Source organism: Trichechus manatus, unplaced genomic scaffold (assembly GCF_000243295.1).
Source record: "Trichechus manatus latirostris isolate Lorelei unplaced genomic scaffold, TriManLat1.0 scaffold00209, whole genome shotgun sequence".
Classification (NCBI taxonomy): domain Eukaryota; kingdom Metazoa; phylum Chordata; class Mammalia; order Sirenia; family Trichechidae; genus Trichechus; species Trichechus manatus.
The window spans coordinates 3919374-3937080 of NW_004444145.1; the positions used below are offsets into that span (position 1 = coordinate 3919374).

General features: G+C 48.4%; 1 protein-coding gene across 1 annotated transcript; it reads right to left on the reverse strand.

Moving 5' to 3' along the window:
• Positions 1 to 4305: 4305 nt before the first annotated feature.
• LOC101359503 (keratin, type II cytoskeletal 5-like) lies at positions 4306 to 16722 on the reverse strand. Its single transcript, XM_012559074.1, is given in 9 exon segments — positions 4306 to 4508; positions 6425 to 6459; positions 7072 to 7292; positions 7947 to 8072; positions 9221 to 9385; positions 10606 to 10701; positions 11489 to 11549; positions 14252 to 14460; positions 16243 to 16722. Coding segments are annotated over 9 exon segments (1596 nt in total).
• Between the last annotated feature and the right edge of the window lie 985 nt (positions 16723 to 17707).

A 17707-nucleotide genomic window follows, 5' to 3' on the forward strand; every position in this document is an offset into this window, starting at 1 on the left:
CAGGGAGGGAGAGTTTTTGGGGTGGGAGAAGCCTTCCTATATCAGGCTGGACCTTGCCTCTCTTCAGGAAGGTGGGGTCCTGTCTCTGGCTGAGCTACCCCCTTTCCCAACAGGGCTTCTCAGGGTAGCCAGGCTCTAGGTGTTGACTCTTCTCTCTGGGGCCTTTTAGTAAAAAAGGAGTGCAGGGTCTCAAGAGAAGATGCCTCATGCTTGAGGTGAGGAGAGGAAGGTGTGCTCTTCCTCCCCAAGGCTCTTTGGGCCCCTCCAAATCATGCATTGACTTCAGCCATTAGCTCTGGGGTTCCATGTCCCATTCCTCTCCCTTTCTCCTCAGGCCTTCCTGAGCCTTCCTGAGCTAGACAGAGCCTGCTCTGGTCTGAGAGCATCTCTGAGGACAGCTGATGCCTTCAAGAATTTTTCAGGTGGATGTGGGATACAGGCTTTCTCCCTAGCACCCAGTCACAGACACAGGTTTTTGGAGGTACTTGAAGTCCCTTCCCCACTTCTCTTTCCTCCTCCTTCTCATCAATCCCATCAGTGAAACCACTGCTGTGGTGGCAGACTGGTCTTTCCCTCCCACATTGTGATTTTTTTTTCCATGTCCAAAAATCAAGCTAAGAATAACAACAACAACAACATTTATTGGGTACTTACTATGGGAATACTTGCGGCATAGTGGTTAAGTGCTACAGCTGCTAACCAAAAGGTCGGCAGTTCAAATCTACCAGGTGCTCCTTGGAAACTGTATGGGGCAGTTCTACTCTGTCCTATAGGGTCACTATGAGTCAGAATTGACTCGATGGCAGTGGGTTTTTTTTTTTTTTTTTCTATGTGTTGGGACCACACTCAGCACTTTACATCCACTATCTCATTTAATTCTTGTGACAACACCATGATATAGTTACTATTACTGAAGAGCAGAGTGGTTACATAACTTCCCAAAGTCACACAACTTATATGGGATAAAGCTGGACTTAATCTTATTCTTTCTAACTTCACTGTGCTCTGCTGCTCTGGGGGAGAGAAGCTTGGCTTAGGAATCAGGAATGGGCCGCCAGTACATATCATGACTTCTCTGTTCCTCAGCTTTCCCACCTGTAAATTAGGAGACTGGAATTCAAAAGTTCCTTGTACCTCTGGGATTCTCAGTTGTATGTTGCTATAATGCTGTACACGTTTCAGCAGAGCTTCAGACTAAGATGAACTAGAAATAAAGGCCTGGTGATCTACTTCAAAAAATCAGCCAATGCTGTGGGGACCATGGTTTCGGGGAACATCTAGCATAACACAGTTTATAAAGAAAATGTTCTACATTCTAGCTTGGTGAGTAGCGTCTGGGGTCTTAAAAGCTTGTGAGCAGCCATCTAAGATACTCCACTGGTCTCACCCCTTCGGGAGCAAGGGAAAATGAAGAAAACAAGATACAAGGGAAAGATTAGTCCAAAGGACTAATGGACCACAACTACCACGGCCTCCACCAGACTGAGTCCAGTACAACTAGATGGTGTCTGGCTACCACCACTGACTGCTCTGACAGGGATCACAACAGAGGGTCCCAGACAGAGCTGGAGAAAAATGTAGAACAAAATTCTAACTCACAAAAAAAGACCAGACTTCCTGGCCTGACAGACTGGAGAAACCCCAGAGATACCGTTTTAGCTCAGTAGTGAAGTCACTCCCGAGGTTCACCCTTCAGCCCAAGATTAGACAGCCCCATAAAACAAAACGAGACTAATGGAGCACAACAGTCTAGGGACAAGGACTAGAAGGCAGGAGGGGACAGGAAAGCTGGTAATAGGGAACCCAAAGTTGAGAAGAGACAGTGCTGACATGTCGTCGGTTTGTTAACCAATATCATAAAACAATATGCGTAATAACTGTGTAATGAGAAACTATTTGTCCTGTAAACCTTCATCTAAAGTAAAAAAAAAAAAAAAAAAATCAGCCAATGAAAACCCTATAGATCACAACAGTCTGACCTGCCACTGCTCATGGAGTTAGCACGGGACTGGGCAATGTTTTGTTCTGTTGTGCATGGGGTCACTGTGAGTCAGGTGCTGACCTGATGGCAGCTAACAACAACAATGATCTGTTTAATAGTCTTGACTTTGGGTCCTAGAGTAGTAGGAGGGAAGATTAGGGTTTGGGGAGGAGAGGGGTGTAACAAGAGACCACCAGCGATGGTGGTATGCAGAAGTTGTGGGCGGGAGGTGTCCTGTTGCATGATATCAGGAAAGGGGTTCTCATGCTGCCCTGGAGTAAGTGCCACAGAGGTGGGCCCGGGAAACAGTGTTAAAGGTGATGGTAATGTTGAAAGGCCAGACCAGAGAGCAGAGCCATTCCCACCAGAGGGAATGTGTATAACAGTGGGAAGAACTGTGTGGGAAGAACTGTCACTGGAGAGCTCTGGATACAGTAGAGCACCCTCTACCACATCCAGGCCAGAGGAGGGTCTCAGGGACCATGCTGGCCTCCTCGGAGCCCAGGGCCAGAGCTTGAAAGCACAGGGTAGTGGGGTTCATAGGATTCCCCATGTGGGTAAGGTACCTCTTCCTGGAACCCATCAGCTTCAAGGCTGCTCTCAGAGTGTGAGACAAGACACAGACTCAGTCAACACCTAGAGAGCTCAGTGACATTTTATTGAAGCCATTTCAGGCAAGCACAAGAGAGCAGGCTGCCCCTTCAGAAGGGGCTGAAATGATTGAAGCGGGCATGACTTTTTCTCTGAAATAGTTGACTCTCCAGTCTTCATGGCAGCAGGGTGGCGGGCATTTTCTACTTGCTGTCAGAGTGCATTTTGGTCTTGAATAAATGGTAGGTGTTTTGAGGGTTTACAAGTACTCAGGCTAAATAGGGAAACTACACCATGAAGGCCAGCCTGACAAAGATCTCTGTGCCTACCCTCCCCCTTTCCACCCCCATCCTACCTCTGCCTTCTTAACATGTCCCCTCAGAGCAAGGAAGAACATCAAAGGAAGAACCACCTCTCTCCTCCAAGTTTGCTGTCTTAGGACTTCCCTGTGGGGCAGGGCATTAGATGTACTGACATACAGAGCTTCAGCTCTAGCCAGAGCCGGCTACAGGCAGATCAGCACAGAAGAGTGCCATTTCAGAGACAGGAGATAGAAAAAGAAGGTCAGAGAAGAAAGACAGCAAGAACTATATTGCCAGATAGAAAGAGTGGGAGAGGAAAAAAAGAAAGAAGTAAAGGAGAGGTGAGGAAAGGAGGGGTGTTGAAAGAGAAGAGACACAAGAGGGTGGTAGGGTAGAGGTGGCGAGGGCAAGGAAAGACAACTTTCTAATGGAGAGACATGGCTAGCACAAAGCAAAGAAGAAAAGTCCTGAGCCTGGAAGATTTATTTTGCGGGAGGAATCTCACAAGGCAATTCCTAATACAGGCTTATTGGAGTCCTTTTTCTGGAGCATCTATTGCAGGCGTTTTGTGCTGAGCTGCCTTTCCCCTACCCTCCCATGAGCTGATCTCCTCCCACCTCATCATCACGACATTTCTGTTTAGGGATAGCAATTTTAATACTGCCTTAAATGAAGCAGATTTGTAAGGAATTTGGCTATGAAATAACGTATACTACTGTCCCAAGCCATGGAGAACTTTTGGATTCTTGATAAAATTATTCCATCCTAGTGTGAATAATCAAGAGTTGACAATACCTTAAAGGCTGTTGATTTCTATTCAAAAATTCTGCTTGTGGGAGCCGTCAAGGGAGGTGGCTGGGCACCTGGGATGGGTCAGGAAAGCAGGAGGAGAGGAGGCAATCCACGTAACCCAGTTTACAAGGACATTTCCTGTCTGCCATTAGAAACGACACACATGAAAACTGATCTAGACTGCACTAAAGTACTTTGGGGCACCAAGGTCAATTAGAAGCACCTCCATGAAGTACTTAACAAGAGAAACCATCTTGTGGTTGCAGCAGATTTAGGTTAGACAGGAGGAAGAAGGCCAACTACACTTCTACTCTGGAACCTTCTTAAGGGCAAAGGCTGTCCTCAACTCTGAGTCCTCTCAGATCCTAGCCCAGCACAAAGCAGTTGGGTCAGTGCTAGTTGGAACAAATGCCTTTGGACCCTGGGGGCTCTGAGACTTCGAGTGAGTGAGATATTTCTGTGGGGACCTGTCTGGAGGCAGGGGGATGGACGTGGTGACCTTAGAACTCACAGGTCACTTCCCTGCCGCTCGTACCTCCTGCTGTTGGTTTTGTGAATGTAGTGTCAGCAGAGCATCAAGTCTAAGGGCCGGAAAGCTTGGGGGCTTTATGGACAGGCAGCCGAGGCAGGTGGGGTGCTTTAGCTCCTGTAACTCTTCTTGGTGGATGAGGTCTTGGAGATGATGTGCATGCTGGAGCTGCTGCCGCCAATGCTGTGGCTGCTGGTGGAGCTGAAGCCGCTACTCCCACCGCCATAGGAGAGGCCACTACTGTAGCCGCTTCCGCCCACACAGAGGCCTCCGCCCCCACTGTAGCCTGTGCCCCCGGAGGAAGAGACCACGGCTGTGGAGAGAAGTCACAGGGCACACTGGCACGCTCTCCCAGGTTTCCCAAGATGCACCTCCCCAGGTAAATGCCCTTTATTGCCATGCCTGTTCCCCTACCATGGTGTCTTGCTCTAAGCCAACCGTCTCTTCCTTCAGGTCGTCAGGGACCAGGAATCTTCTCAGGACCCTGAGAGCCACAGAGTCAGAGAAAGGGGCCTGGACTCACCATCCTGTCACACACTGCCTTAGTATGTGCATTTGTACAGGGCATCTCAACTTTTAAACCTCTTTCACAGCTGTGACCACACTGACCTCTACAATAGGCCCAAGAGGACGCCAAACTACGAGGACCCCCGTTTTATAGGGGGAATGGAGGGGCAAAGAGATTAGAGTGGCATGTCTTTAGGCTCCTATGCTGTGTTCACTCTTTATCTATGGTTGTTATAGAATTGTAGGCTCCCATCTTGGAAGAAGCCCTACTGCCATCTAGATGAACCTCTCCCCTAATATTGGAATTCCTCTAGTATATCACTGAGAGGCACTTGCTTCTCTTCTGCTCCAATACTTTCAGCAACAGGGAGCTCGTCAACCTCAGGGTGTGGCTCTCCACAGCCTGTCAAACATTTGAAGACGTCTTTCTGGCCCCCCTCTCAGGGGAACATTCCTGTTCCTTTTATTAGCTGGTTTCAAGCTCTTTCACCACCCTGGTTTGTTAGCTACCCTGATATGGCCTGATCCATGTGGGGCACACAGGGATTTTACTTTCCATGCTCCTATTAACGCCACCTAAGGGTTGAGTTTTTTAACAGCCCTCCCCCCTACCCCCACTTAGTCCTGGTAGATCATTCTGTGAGATTATTCCTCCGGGACTCCTTCCCGTGAGTTGAGGCCTTGCTCAATTAAATTGTTTAAAATCTAAATGTAGGTCTTTCTATTTAACCTGTTTAGTAGACTCTTGTTAGTTGTGTTAGTTTGAGTTCCTGCCAGAACTCTGCTGAGAAATCAGGCATTTATACTGGAGACCTACTGCTCTGTGAGAAGTATTGTCCTGTAACTGTGATCCTCTGGTGCCAGGTTCTGGTGTGGAGTCACATCCCTGTAGACATGTGACCCCACTGGGACCACCCCTGGGGGTGAGGGGGTCATATGCAGTCTCTGGGGAGATTATCCCAGAGTGAGGAGAAAAGTCACTGAGCTCTACTCTAACTTCTCCTTTAGTGACGTAGAATGTCCCACTTCTGAGAGGTTCTCTTGGGCTCACTGGGAGGAGGGGCCAAAGAAGAGGGGGAGTCTCCACAGAGTCTTGAGTTGTTGTTAGCTGCCTTAGAATTGACCCCTGACTCATAGCAACCCCGTGCCCAGTGGAACAAAATGCTGCCTGGTCCTGTACTATCCCGATGATCGGTTGTGGACTAGACTGCTGTGATCCATAGGGTTTTCACTGGCTGATATTCAGAGGGAGATCACCAGGCCTTCCTAGTCTGTCTTAGTTTGGGAGCCCTGCTGAAACCTGTTCAGCATCATAGCAACACGCGTGTCTCCCTTGATGGATGGGTTGAAGCTGAGCATGAGGTGCATTGGCCCGGAATTGAACCTAGGTCTCCCTCCTGGAAGGTAAAAACTGACCATTGTGTGCTCAGCTGCTAACCAAAAGATTGGTTCGAGTCCACCCAGAGGCACCCCAGAAGAAAGGCTGGCAATCTACTTCCAAAAATCAGTCACTGAAAACCTATGGAGCACAGTTGTACTCTGACACACATGGGGTCGCCATGAGTCGGAACTGACTCGACAGCAACTGGTTGTACAGCCTGTAAGAGGGCCTTACTGACATCCATGCTACAACTTGATCATTCTCTAGCCAGCAAATCCTAGTTGGTTATGCCATTATGCCATTGTCTCCCCCTTTTCTATCATTCCAAGACATTTACTCACAGATATTCACAGATCCGACACCTTCTCCAGTGAGTCTGTTGCAGGTGGGGAGAGAAAGAGACATTTCATTGTAGAGAAGGTAAAGAGCCCTGAGTTCTTTGTATCGAAACCATAATCAGTCCAAAGTGCTTACTGGATGCCAGGAAATATGCTAAGTGGTTAACAAGCTTTTCTTTCACCTCATAGCTTTAGGAAGCTAATGCGAATATGTGGCAGAAAACCTAGAAGAGATCGAGTTAAAAATATAGAGAGAAATGGGCCAAGGGGCCCATACGAGACAGGTAGAGTGAGCCAGTTGGTTTATAGAGCATCTCCGGGGAAACACAGAGCCCCTGGGGCTCATCCTGAGTGTGGGGTCATTTGTTGCAGGGCTGGGCAGAAATGGCCCTGGTTATGGCCTTCCAGATAGCCAGGGGCACCACTGCCTTAAAGCTTGGACCCTGGCCCCCTACCCTGAGTTCAACAGTAGTGCAGGAGGGGCTGCAACTGAATGCCACTTCTGTGGGAATGGCTGCATTTGAACTCAGTCTTTGGGATTTCTATCCAGTGGCCTGACATCATGAGGCCCATGTGGCTTCTGGGGCACTGCCATAGTGGTGCTCTGGTGGCCTCTGTTGGAGCCAGAGGAAGGAGGAGAGGTAACCCACCTGCACTCCTCGCCCTCCAGCAGCTTGCGGTAGGTGGCGATCTCGATGTCCAGGGCCAGCTTGACGTTGATGAGCTCCTGGTACTCACGCACCATCCTTGCCATGTCCTGCTTGGCCTTCTGCAGGGCGTCCTCCAGCTCGGCCAGCTTGTGCTTGGCATCCTTGAGGGCCAGCTCCCCGCACTGCTCAACATCAGCAATGGCGGCCTGGAGCGAAGCACACTGCCAAGAGGAGATAGGAGTGTGTGAAATCATTCACAGAGGATGCAGTGTGCTGTGGGCTTTAGGCACACCCCTGGAGGAATCTCCTGAAATGGATTTAATGCAGCAGAGGTTTGAGGCATCATCATCTTTAAAACTAAGCTTGATTACTGTCTACCTTGGACAGCTTAATACATAACCAGGATGGAGAATATGTTTTTTTCGAGGCCCTTATTATTGCTGAAGCCCTGGTGGTGCAGTGGTTAAGAGCTATGGCTGCTAACCAAAGAGTCGGCAGTTTGAATACACCGGCTGCTCCTTGGAAACCCTGTGGGGCAGTTCTAGTCTGTCCTCTAGGGTTGGTATGAGTCAGAATCGACTCGACAGCAAGGGGTTTGGTTTTTGGTTTTATCATTGCTGAACTTCTGTGGATAGTGGGTAAATGAACTAAGCCAAGGTTTTGCCGCCTATGCCTCCAGAGGCCAGAACCTTTCCTAGAGGCACTGATGTTAGATTGACCTCTGGCATCCCTGGCTGGCGAGGGGACAGCACAGTTATAATCCAGAGAGGTCACTCATTGGGGTGGCTTCTCTCTGCCTGGGCAGGTTAGGGCCAGGTACAGTCTGTGTGGAGGCAGGGGCATGGCCAGGTCGACCCCTGTGAGCTCAGCCCTACCTGCTTCTTCAGGTTATCAATGTCGGAGCACAGCTTCTGGATTACATGGTTCAGCTCAGAGATCTCCATCTTGGTGGTGTGGAGGTCGTCGCCGTGCCGGCCGGCAGACTGCTGCAGCTCTTCGTACTGGGGGGAGAAGCAGGCCTTGTGTGAGGGGTGCTTGAAGGTAGCGGGGATGGTCAAGGCCAGGGAAGAGAAGGCTGGGACTTCCTGGGGCCCAATAGGCCTCTTTTTTGTGTGTTTTTGTTTTGGATATGAAGCCAACTTTGCTTGAAGGTTTGGGGGAGATGATGGAAAGTTTCTATCACAGCAACTCATACAAATTAAAGCAGAATAATCTTCACCTCATTCCTGAAAAGTTCCTGGGCCTCTGCATTTTGTTGCTCATGTATCTTATGTCTTTTCTCTCTCTTCTGCTCCCTCCTTCCCAGGAGATTTAAAAAATTCCACATCATATTTTGGAGAACAATTATGCTATCTCCATCTCCTGCCCTGAAACTCAGCAGCAGCAAACCACATTCCAACATGCTTTTAAAGTGTGATTGGAAACTACTCCCCTTGCCCCCTGCCCACCCCCCAAAAAAAAATCCATGCTGGGGTCTGAGGGGCTGTCCTCTGCCCTGTCTCTTGTCTCTGACCCTCACTCTCCATGTCCACAGCTGTGGCTGTGTGCTTCCTCTCTCCTTTGACGCACGCATCTCACCCTCACAAACTCAGCATCATGCGGGGTCTCCACTGCCCGTCACTCTCTGACCTTTAAGCTTCTTTGTATTTATTTTTCTTGGCACCACCTCTCTCCATCCCCAGTGACTTCCCAGCTCGGAGTGTTTGCTCTATCCTGGAAAAGCTCATTCTTTGACCTATGCCAAGCCTTTTGCCCATGTTTTCTGGTCACCTGGGAAGCCCCCCAGCTCCATCTCTCTTCTCTGGATCCTCTAGCCTCTTCCAGGAAGCTAAACCTTTTCCTATTCCCCCTCTGTCCCTCCCTGCTGGTACTGATGGCCACTACTGTCCAGCTGCCCCTAGTCTCTCTGCTATAGGTATTGGAGGTGTGGCCTTCTCCTTTTGGCAGAGGGCCTGACCACCTCCCACCTTCCTCTGGCTATTCCTCCATGTTCTGACAGTGCTGCATCGAGGCCATGCTCAGAACAGAGGGTAAGATCCAACCTCAGCTCACATCCCTTCAACCCCACCAGACTGAGGGCCTTTGTACCTGTGGTCTTGCTTCGGCTTAGTGCTCTGGGCTTGCTGCGATGACTTGACTCGACACCCACCTTGGTCTGGTACCAGGACTCAGCCCTGGCCCGGCTGTGGTTGGCGATGTCCTCATACTGGGCCTTGACCTCAGAGATGATGCTGTCCAGGTCCAGGCAGTGGTTGTTGTCCATGGACAGCACCACAGAGGTCTCGGAGATCTGGGTTTGAAGCTGAGCCAACTCCTGTAATACGCACAAATAGGAGAGCTGAGCAGGGTGTGGTGTGTGTGTGTGTGTGTGTGTGTGTGTGTGTGTGTGTGTGTGTGTGTGTTGGGATACTGTGACCTGACCTCAGGAACAAATCTCAGCATCGAGGGCCTCACTTGCACTTTTGGGCTGGAACAACCTGCTTAGGTCTGAAAGGGTCAAAAAAGACATTAGAGTGGTCACTGAAATTACGCCTGTCCTTTATCATCGGCTCATCTCCTCAGATGGAGCAGCAGCACACGTAATGCTAGCCAGGATTGTCCAGAAGTCCTTCCTCTTGCCAAAGGAATGCACTTTGTCATGACCTGTCAGTACTACGATGTCTCATGTTCTGAGAATCCATAGCTCTGCACACCAAATAAGGAAATCATCTTGTGAAAAGACAACTGAGTTAGAAGGAGCCCGAGAGCTCTGCCTCTTCCCAGTACTATTTCCCAACTTGGCACCTGCTTCTTGGGGATGGGAAATGAAAATTAGCTCAAAACGGAGAAAGGGCACTAGGCTGAAAAATTCAAGTCTTGAGTCCGCCAGGCAAGTTATATAACATCTGTGAGTCTCAGAGGGCATAATCACAATTCTGGCCTCTTAGGATCTTTGTGAGGATTAAATAAATTAATGTCTGTATAACATTATTTTTGAAACAGTAAGCCGATAATTAATTTGTTAATAATCGCTTTTCAGAATCATCTAAAGCAGTGGTTCTCAAAATGTGATCCTTGGACCAGCTACATCAGCAACACTTGGGAACTTGCTAGAAATGCAAAATTTTGCATCCGGCCCAGAACCAGGCAACTGTGTTGTGTGCTTCTAGAAGCACCCAAAGGCTCACTAATTGCCACTGAATTTGTGTAATTGCATCCTGCTGCAGCTGTTCTAGGAAGAACAGCAGGTAAATCTGGTGTGGGCCAGGGGGACCAGGTTGCTCAGATGGTCCTTTGGAAATCAGTGTATTTCAATGACAGGAAGCTGTTCTTTTGTCTGACAACAGAACATGCTTGGTCCAAGGCTGAATTTCTCCCCTGCCCCAGGGAACCTCATTGTCTCCCTTGGTAGAGGAAGCAACATCTGCCCCATGAATTCTAACCCAAGACTGGGGTGAGGAGCAGAGAGACCAGGGAAGGATCCAGCGGCCTCTGTGTCCATCTGAGGCACACCAGTCACCGGCCCTCCTGAGGGCAAGTCTGGGCACTCCTCACCACCTCGTAGAAGGCCCGCAGGAAGTTGATCTCGTCGGTCAGGGCATCTGCTTTGGCCTCCAGCTCCACCTTGCTCATGTAGGAGGCATCCACATCCTGGGGCACAGAACACACTGTTACCCTGAGTCCCACCCTTCTTCATCAGCCCCCGCAGGTGGTGAGTCAGGTGGGAGAACTTTCACTCATGGGGATGAGGGGAATTCTTTATTCCAGGCTATTGAGTGGAGGTTGGGGGCGGGGGTCCAAACTGTGTGAAGAGCAGGGCTCTCAGGGAATGTCCTCCCCGCTCATGAGCTGGTGCCTTGGGTGAAGATCTCCTATGTCACCTCTGCACAGCGAGACAGACCCCTGCCCTGGGCCCTTGGGCCTTCACTGCCTCTGGGCTTTCCCAGCTTCTCCCTGAAGCCTGTGTTTGCTTTTCCTCCTCCTCCTGCTCTCTACCTCGTCGTCCCCTTAACACTCTATGGCTCCATTCTCCTCCAGCTTAGCTCCTTCTTCCTGTTCCCACTAAGCAGGCAGGTCCAGAACGCTGGTGTTGATTCTGTCCTCCTGAGCCTAACTCGATGAAGACTCAGCTCAGGACAAAGCTCGTTTCTCTCCCCCTCTCTCTACCCAGGACTTCGTGGGAGTTGGGAGTTGGTATGATGATTTCCAAAGGACTTTGCATTCTCGGATCCTGGCTCACTTCTGATTACCTGGTAACCTTTGGCAACTTAACCTTCCTGAGCTTCAGTTTTCTCACTTTTAAAGTAAAACCAGCTTCCAACATCTGTTGAACAAATTAATAAGGCCTTGTATGTAAGGCCACTGGCATAGTGGCAGATATTACTACTTAACGGGCTGCTTGGATCTGGGAGTCAGGGGAGTGTACCTCTCTCCTCACCTTCTTGAGAACCACAAACTCATTCTCCATCACTGTGCGTCTATTGATTTCTTCTTCGTACCTGTGGGCAAAATCAAGAGTCAGTTGGCATTGGGGGCGGTGTTCTGGGAGTGAAGTTAGGACAGAGAGGGTTGTAGATGGGCAGGCAACAGGCATCTCCAGAGCAGATCTGGAAAATGCTGTAATATAGCACAGCAATCCTATTACTAATATGCTCCCCAAATTCCAAATACAACAACCACCCCTCTCAAAACAAAACAAAAATCCAAACAACAGCAATCAAACGGAACCACCCCTTGTTCTTTCTGCAGTTTCTTTTCTCACATCTTTAGTCATTTTTTCCATAATTTTGTCTCTACTCAAACAGGCAGTGATGGGGATGGCTTCTGGATTCTGGCCTGGCTCCTGCTCCCCATGAGGCTCTCAAGTTTTGTTCTCAGCCCCTCTGGATGTGGCCTAAGAAGTAGTAGTCTTCAGGCTGATAAGAGCCACTCAAACAAAGTTTTCTTATTCTTCAATTTGCCCCCAGGTGGCAACCCCACTCCCCTCCTGCCCTGCAGGGGCACGTGGAGCTGCCCCCCTGCTCATTCATCTCTGGGTAGAAAGTTTTACTTCTGTTGCAGGTGACCCATTCCCCACCCAATCCTCCTAAGCATCAATGAATCCCACCCTGTCAGTGTTTCTAGAGGAGTCCCTGGATGGTGCAAATGGTTAACATGCTTGGCTGCCAGAACAAAAGGTTAGAGGTTCAAATTCACCCAGAGGTGTCTCAGAAGAAAGGCCTGGCAATCTACTTCCAAATAACCAGCCATTGAAAACTCTATGGAGCAAGTTCTATCTGACACACATGGGGTGGCCATGAATTGTAGTCAGCTCAACAGCAACTGGCTTAGCCTTGCTGGTTTGCTGTGGTTTGAGCCTTGGATCCTTCACCTATCAGCTGAGCAACTTTGGGCAGGTTGCTTAACCTCTCTGAGGCCATCTCCCATCTATGAGATGGCATTTAGATCTTCTTTTAAAATCATGAGGTACTATCATACATTACGTATGTCACCAGAATCTCCCCTGCTTTCATATTGCTTCTATCGTCCAGTAGCATCTGAGAAAATCTCTTTCCTGCCATTGAATCTCCAGTACTGCACCTGCTCCCATGTTCTCTGGGAAAATTGAATTCCTTTTCTTTATTATTTCCTTGAGCTGCCTTTTTAATGAAATCTGAACATCTTTTCTTCACCTAGCTCCATACAACTGTCCTTATCTGTGTTCCCCAGCTCACAGTTCCTCTGTGAGGCCTCTTTGACACCTGTCACTGGAACATCACTTGTCCATTAACCAGGGGGATACTCTTCAGCTGAGACGCCTCCATATCCTTCCTCTGTCCCTCCTTCCTTCTCAATCTGGAGCTTTGGTCTCCTGCTCCAGGAAGTCTTCTTGGATCTAAAACACTCTTACTCCATGTTTAGATATATATTATAAATTATCCACCTGAATTTGCTTCTGTTTTCTGTATCACTACACACATATAGCTAATCACAAGTACAATAAAAGTAGCTAACACTTTTTAAGAACTTTATATGCCAGGTGCTTTATGTGCAAGTTTTTATGTAATACTTACAACACCTCTGTGAGGTAAGTACTATTAATAGCCCCTTTTAACAGATAAAGGAACTGGGGCTTAGAGGTGAAATAGTTTTCTTGGGGTCATTCAGCTAGTAATTGGTTGAACTAAGATTCTAAAGCCACTGCTCTAGAGTCTATAGCACTGTCCATACTTTCTGTGATGACGAAAATGCTCCATATCTGTGCTGTCCAATACAAAACCCACCAGCCACATGTGGCGACTGAGCACTTGAAATGTGGCTATTGTGACTGAGGAGCTGGATTTTTTATTTGATTCTAATTAATTTAAATTTCAATAGCTACATGTGGTTACCATGTTGGATAGTTCACCTATAAAATCTGATCTTATTATCATCTACAAACAATAACTAAAGCTTATCATTGAGTTACTTGTTTTATTTGGACCAAGAAAATTGAAGATAAAAATAAATTACTCATATCTATAGGCATGAGCGAAGCCCTGGTGGTGCAGTGGTTAACAGCTCGGCTGCTAACCAAAAGGTTGGCAGTTCGAATCCACAAACTGCTTCTTGGAAACTCTATGGGGCAGTTCTACTCTGTCCTGTAGGGTCGCTATGAGTCAGAGTCAATTTGACGGCAGTGGGTTTGGTTTTTGGTTTATAGGCATGAACATACCGTTATGTTTAATGGTGCGTGTGTGTGTGTGTTCCTGGGAGAAGGCAGCAAATGTCTCTTCCTTCTTTGATCCCCCTGCCCCTTGGCCAGGATTGGGGTGAATGCATAACTGTGTGAGCTAGCGATGGGATTTGGTTGAACAAATGTGAGAGTAAGAGTCTATGGTTTAATTCTTAACTCATGAGTTGCTGTTTGTGTAAACTTGGATAAGTCAGTTCTATCTGAGAGCCTTCCTTTACTCATCTGCAGAGTTTGAAGGACAGTTGTGTGCATTAAGCTCTTTGTACCCATGTGATTAACATCTATAACCTCAGCCCCTCCCAAAGCCTCCACATGCTTGACCCCAGAGTCTTGTTCTCTTTCTGCTTTGACTATTTCGGATTCCACGTACATGCCCTATGTGTGGGCACTTCTGGAGAGCAGAGCCTGCTTCTCCTGCTCCCTCTAGCCTCCCCAGGAGCCCCAGGGCAGGGCTCTGGCTCAGGAACTGGCTGAGCATCCACTTACTTGTTCTTGAAGTCTTCCACCACATCCTGCACGCTCTTCAGCTCTGTCTCCAGCCTCGCCCGCTCCCCGCCTAGGCCTTCCGGCTGATGTCTCAGGTTGTTGATGTAGGCTTCAAACATGGGCTCAGTGTTGATCTTGGTGGTTTTCTGGTCTTGTAGGAGGCTCCATTTGGTCTCCAGGACTTTGTTCTGCTGCTGTAAGCACCACACCTGTACCAATCAGAGATAAGAAAATGTGAGGGCTTCCATGTAACAGCCTCCCAGAGGGCTCTGGTATATAGGACTTCCATCAGTGCAGGGATCTCCTCAAGACCTCAGAGCTCAGGTAGCAGGCTCCTCCTCTTCCTCAACCTGGAAGGAGCCTGGAATGCAGAGAACCAAGCAAATGTTGGTGCAATAGGCTTGGGAGACATGCCATGGCTAGGTTTAGAAGAGAAACAAGCAGAAAAGGCCAGAGGGTCTGGAAATCATCCGAAAGCACCAAACCATGCTGAGACATGGTGGCTTAAGACAAGAATACCTCACCATTATATTACTGGATGAGGTTTTTAATCTCATCAAGTGGTCCAGAGGTTCTTGGTAGAAAGTCCAATCTGCTTATTTCTTTCTGACATGGTTTCTCACGCATGCTGTGTGTGCTTAGTCCAGTTCTAGAATCTGGACTCAGTTGTCCCCACATTCCAGGAATGCTAGAATGGGTCACTTTGGAGTTTCATTCAGAGGACCTGGCACAATCCCAGCCATGTCCGTCACTAGCTGTGTGGCCTTGGGCAAGCCCCTTCCTTTCTCTGCTCTTTCAAGTCCTTTCTGTCCTGTGCTGCTAATTTGGTTTTTTTGAGTTACACCCATCTGCTCCTCAGCCAGGGAAGCAGCCTTGGGGAATATGCATAAACTTTCCCTCAAAAAAAGTCCTTGCACTGGGAATAGGTGGAATGATACCCAGTCTCAGAGAAGGTAGGAGCAGAGCCTCATGTTGGAAATGGAGATGGCAGCATGCCTATGAAGGGTCTTTAACAAATGAACACCTTCCCACAGGTCTCTGGTTATCAGAGGAAAGATGGAAACTCTGGCTCCAAGTTCCCCCTACACATATCCCCTCAATCCCACATCCCCTCTGTATGAACCAAGGAAAAGCAGGGCCACATTAGTCCCTTCACAACCAGGCTCCCAGGAATCTCACCTCTGTTGGGGTGACAAGGGACAATAAAGTTTAAGAACCACTACCTCAGCAGTCCCTTTGGTTAAGTCTGCACATTCAATGATTTGGGTCCATATGGTGTGGAATTTTGTAGCCTGTTAGACTGGCCAAGGGAACTTAGAGTCCATCTGTCTAACACAACTGAGGCCTGAAAAGTTGGGTGACTCTCCCAGCAGTTGAGCTGGTTGCCTCTTAGTTTACCACTCTCTCAAAATCCCAGGTATGGAGCCTGAATTATCCAGATCCTTGAATTTCTTCTTCCCAGGCAAAAACAGTCAGCTCAGGTATGTGATGGTGGTAGTGCAAAATAGAATGTTTCATGGAGGGGTCTCTCCCAGAGCTGGGGAAATCCCTAGGATTCCAGGCCACACACCAGAGAGGAACTTAGGGCTGAAGTCACACTCTCCTCTCACAGCAAGAAGAATGAAAAATGCTTTGCATGCACCCCTTGCCAACCACTCAGCTCCCAGACATGTCCAAATCACTGGGAAGATGCCTATGCCTTGGGAGGAAATCAGCCCCTATTACACAGGGCAAGAAAAAGTGACCCCAGCCCACATCCATGAATTGAACTTGTAACTTTTCCCTTACTTCATTCCCCTCCCTCCAAACTCATCCACTTCTGCCATCTAATTTTAAGCCAAATATATGATCACTATCCATCAAAAAAGCGGTGTTCTTGTGGTAGGTCAGACAGCTCTTGAGCCTGGGGATGGACGTTTTTCTGCTCAACAAGGTAGGAAACCACTTCCCCTCCACTTCATTAGCAGGCTGCCCAGCTCCCACGATCTTACCTTGTCAATGAAGGAAGTGAACTTGTTGTTGAGAGTCTTGATCTGCTCCTTCTCTTCCTTCCGCACCTTTTGGAGAGAGGGATTGAACTCCAAGTTGAGGGGTGTCAGGAGACTCTGGTTGGCGGTGACCTCATGGATGCCCTCAGCTCCAGACATCATCCCACCTCCAAATCCATACCCACTGCAGGCTCCCCCTGATCTGTACCTGATGCCCCCAAGACCCAGCCCATAGCCAGCACCCCCATAGCTGGCCCGGCTCGAGCAGTAATCCCCACTGATGGAGATTCTCTTGCTACCCCCAAGGCTGTGGAGGCTCCTAGTCCCGAAGCTGCCACCGAAGCCGCCCCCAAAGCTCTTCCTGCCTTGGGACATGGCAACAGAGCTGAAGCTGGTCTGGCAGCCTGGGAGGAGGCTGGCTGAGGAAGTGCTGAAGTTCCAGGTGTCCCCTGACTTGATGGTAACAGAGGATCATTGGGTCATGTGGGAGCCACAGGGTCAGAGGAGCAAGAATGTCAAAGGAACAAGGATCCTTCAAAGTCTAGCTCTCCCAAACCCTCTTTGACTTTTATCCCTTTCAAGATCTGGGCTTGGCTGGAGAAGATCAAAGACCACTCTGTTGAATTCATCTCAATGTCTGGCCATGGCCCATCTTCCTGCCCCGCTAATCACCATGGAGAACACTGTACCAGGGCAGGACCCAGGCCTGGAGAAGACCTGGTTTTCTGAATGTCCCCTCACCCTCTACAAACCCAGTTCTTGGCCACATGCCGCTGACATCTCTCATTTGCTCCTCCTTCTTCAGTCCTAGGTCTTGGACTCTAAACCCAAACACTTAACCATGCCCTTCCCATTCTGGTCACTAATAATAATGATAATAAAAATTCCACTTATTGAGGATTCAGTATGTGCCAGACCGTGTACCAGGTAACTCACAAAGCATTATTTCATTCAATTCTCATAATAACCTTGTGAAGGTGGATGATAGGAATAATAATTGCCAACATTTATTGAGCATCTATTATGGGTATCTGCTTTCAAGGTCCCCAGGTGTTGCAAATGGTTTGTGTTCGACTGCTAACCTAAAGGTTGATGGTTCAAACCCACCAGCAGTACTACAGAAGGAAAGACCTGGCAATCTGCTTTCATTAAGATTACAGTCAAGAAAACCCATCTGTAACACATGGGGTTGCTATGAGTCGGAATTGACTCGACAGCAACTAACAATAGAAACCTTTATGGGTAGCTGCTTTACACCAATCTTCTTCTTTAATCTTTACCTAACACCATGGGTAGTTATTATTACTCTTGTTTTATTCTTGAAGAAATTATGGCGCGGAGTATTAACAGACTTGGCCAGTGAATGTTGGAGTGAACATTAGAATACAGGTGGTCACACTCTAAGTCATATGCTCTGAATCACAGCGCTATTCACAGATGGGGAAATCAGGCTCTGAAGGGAGAGGTG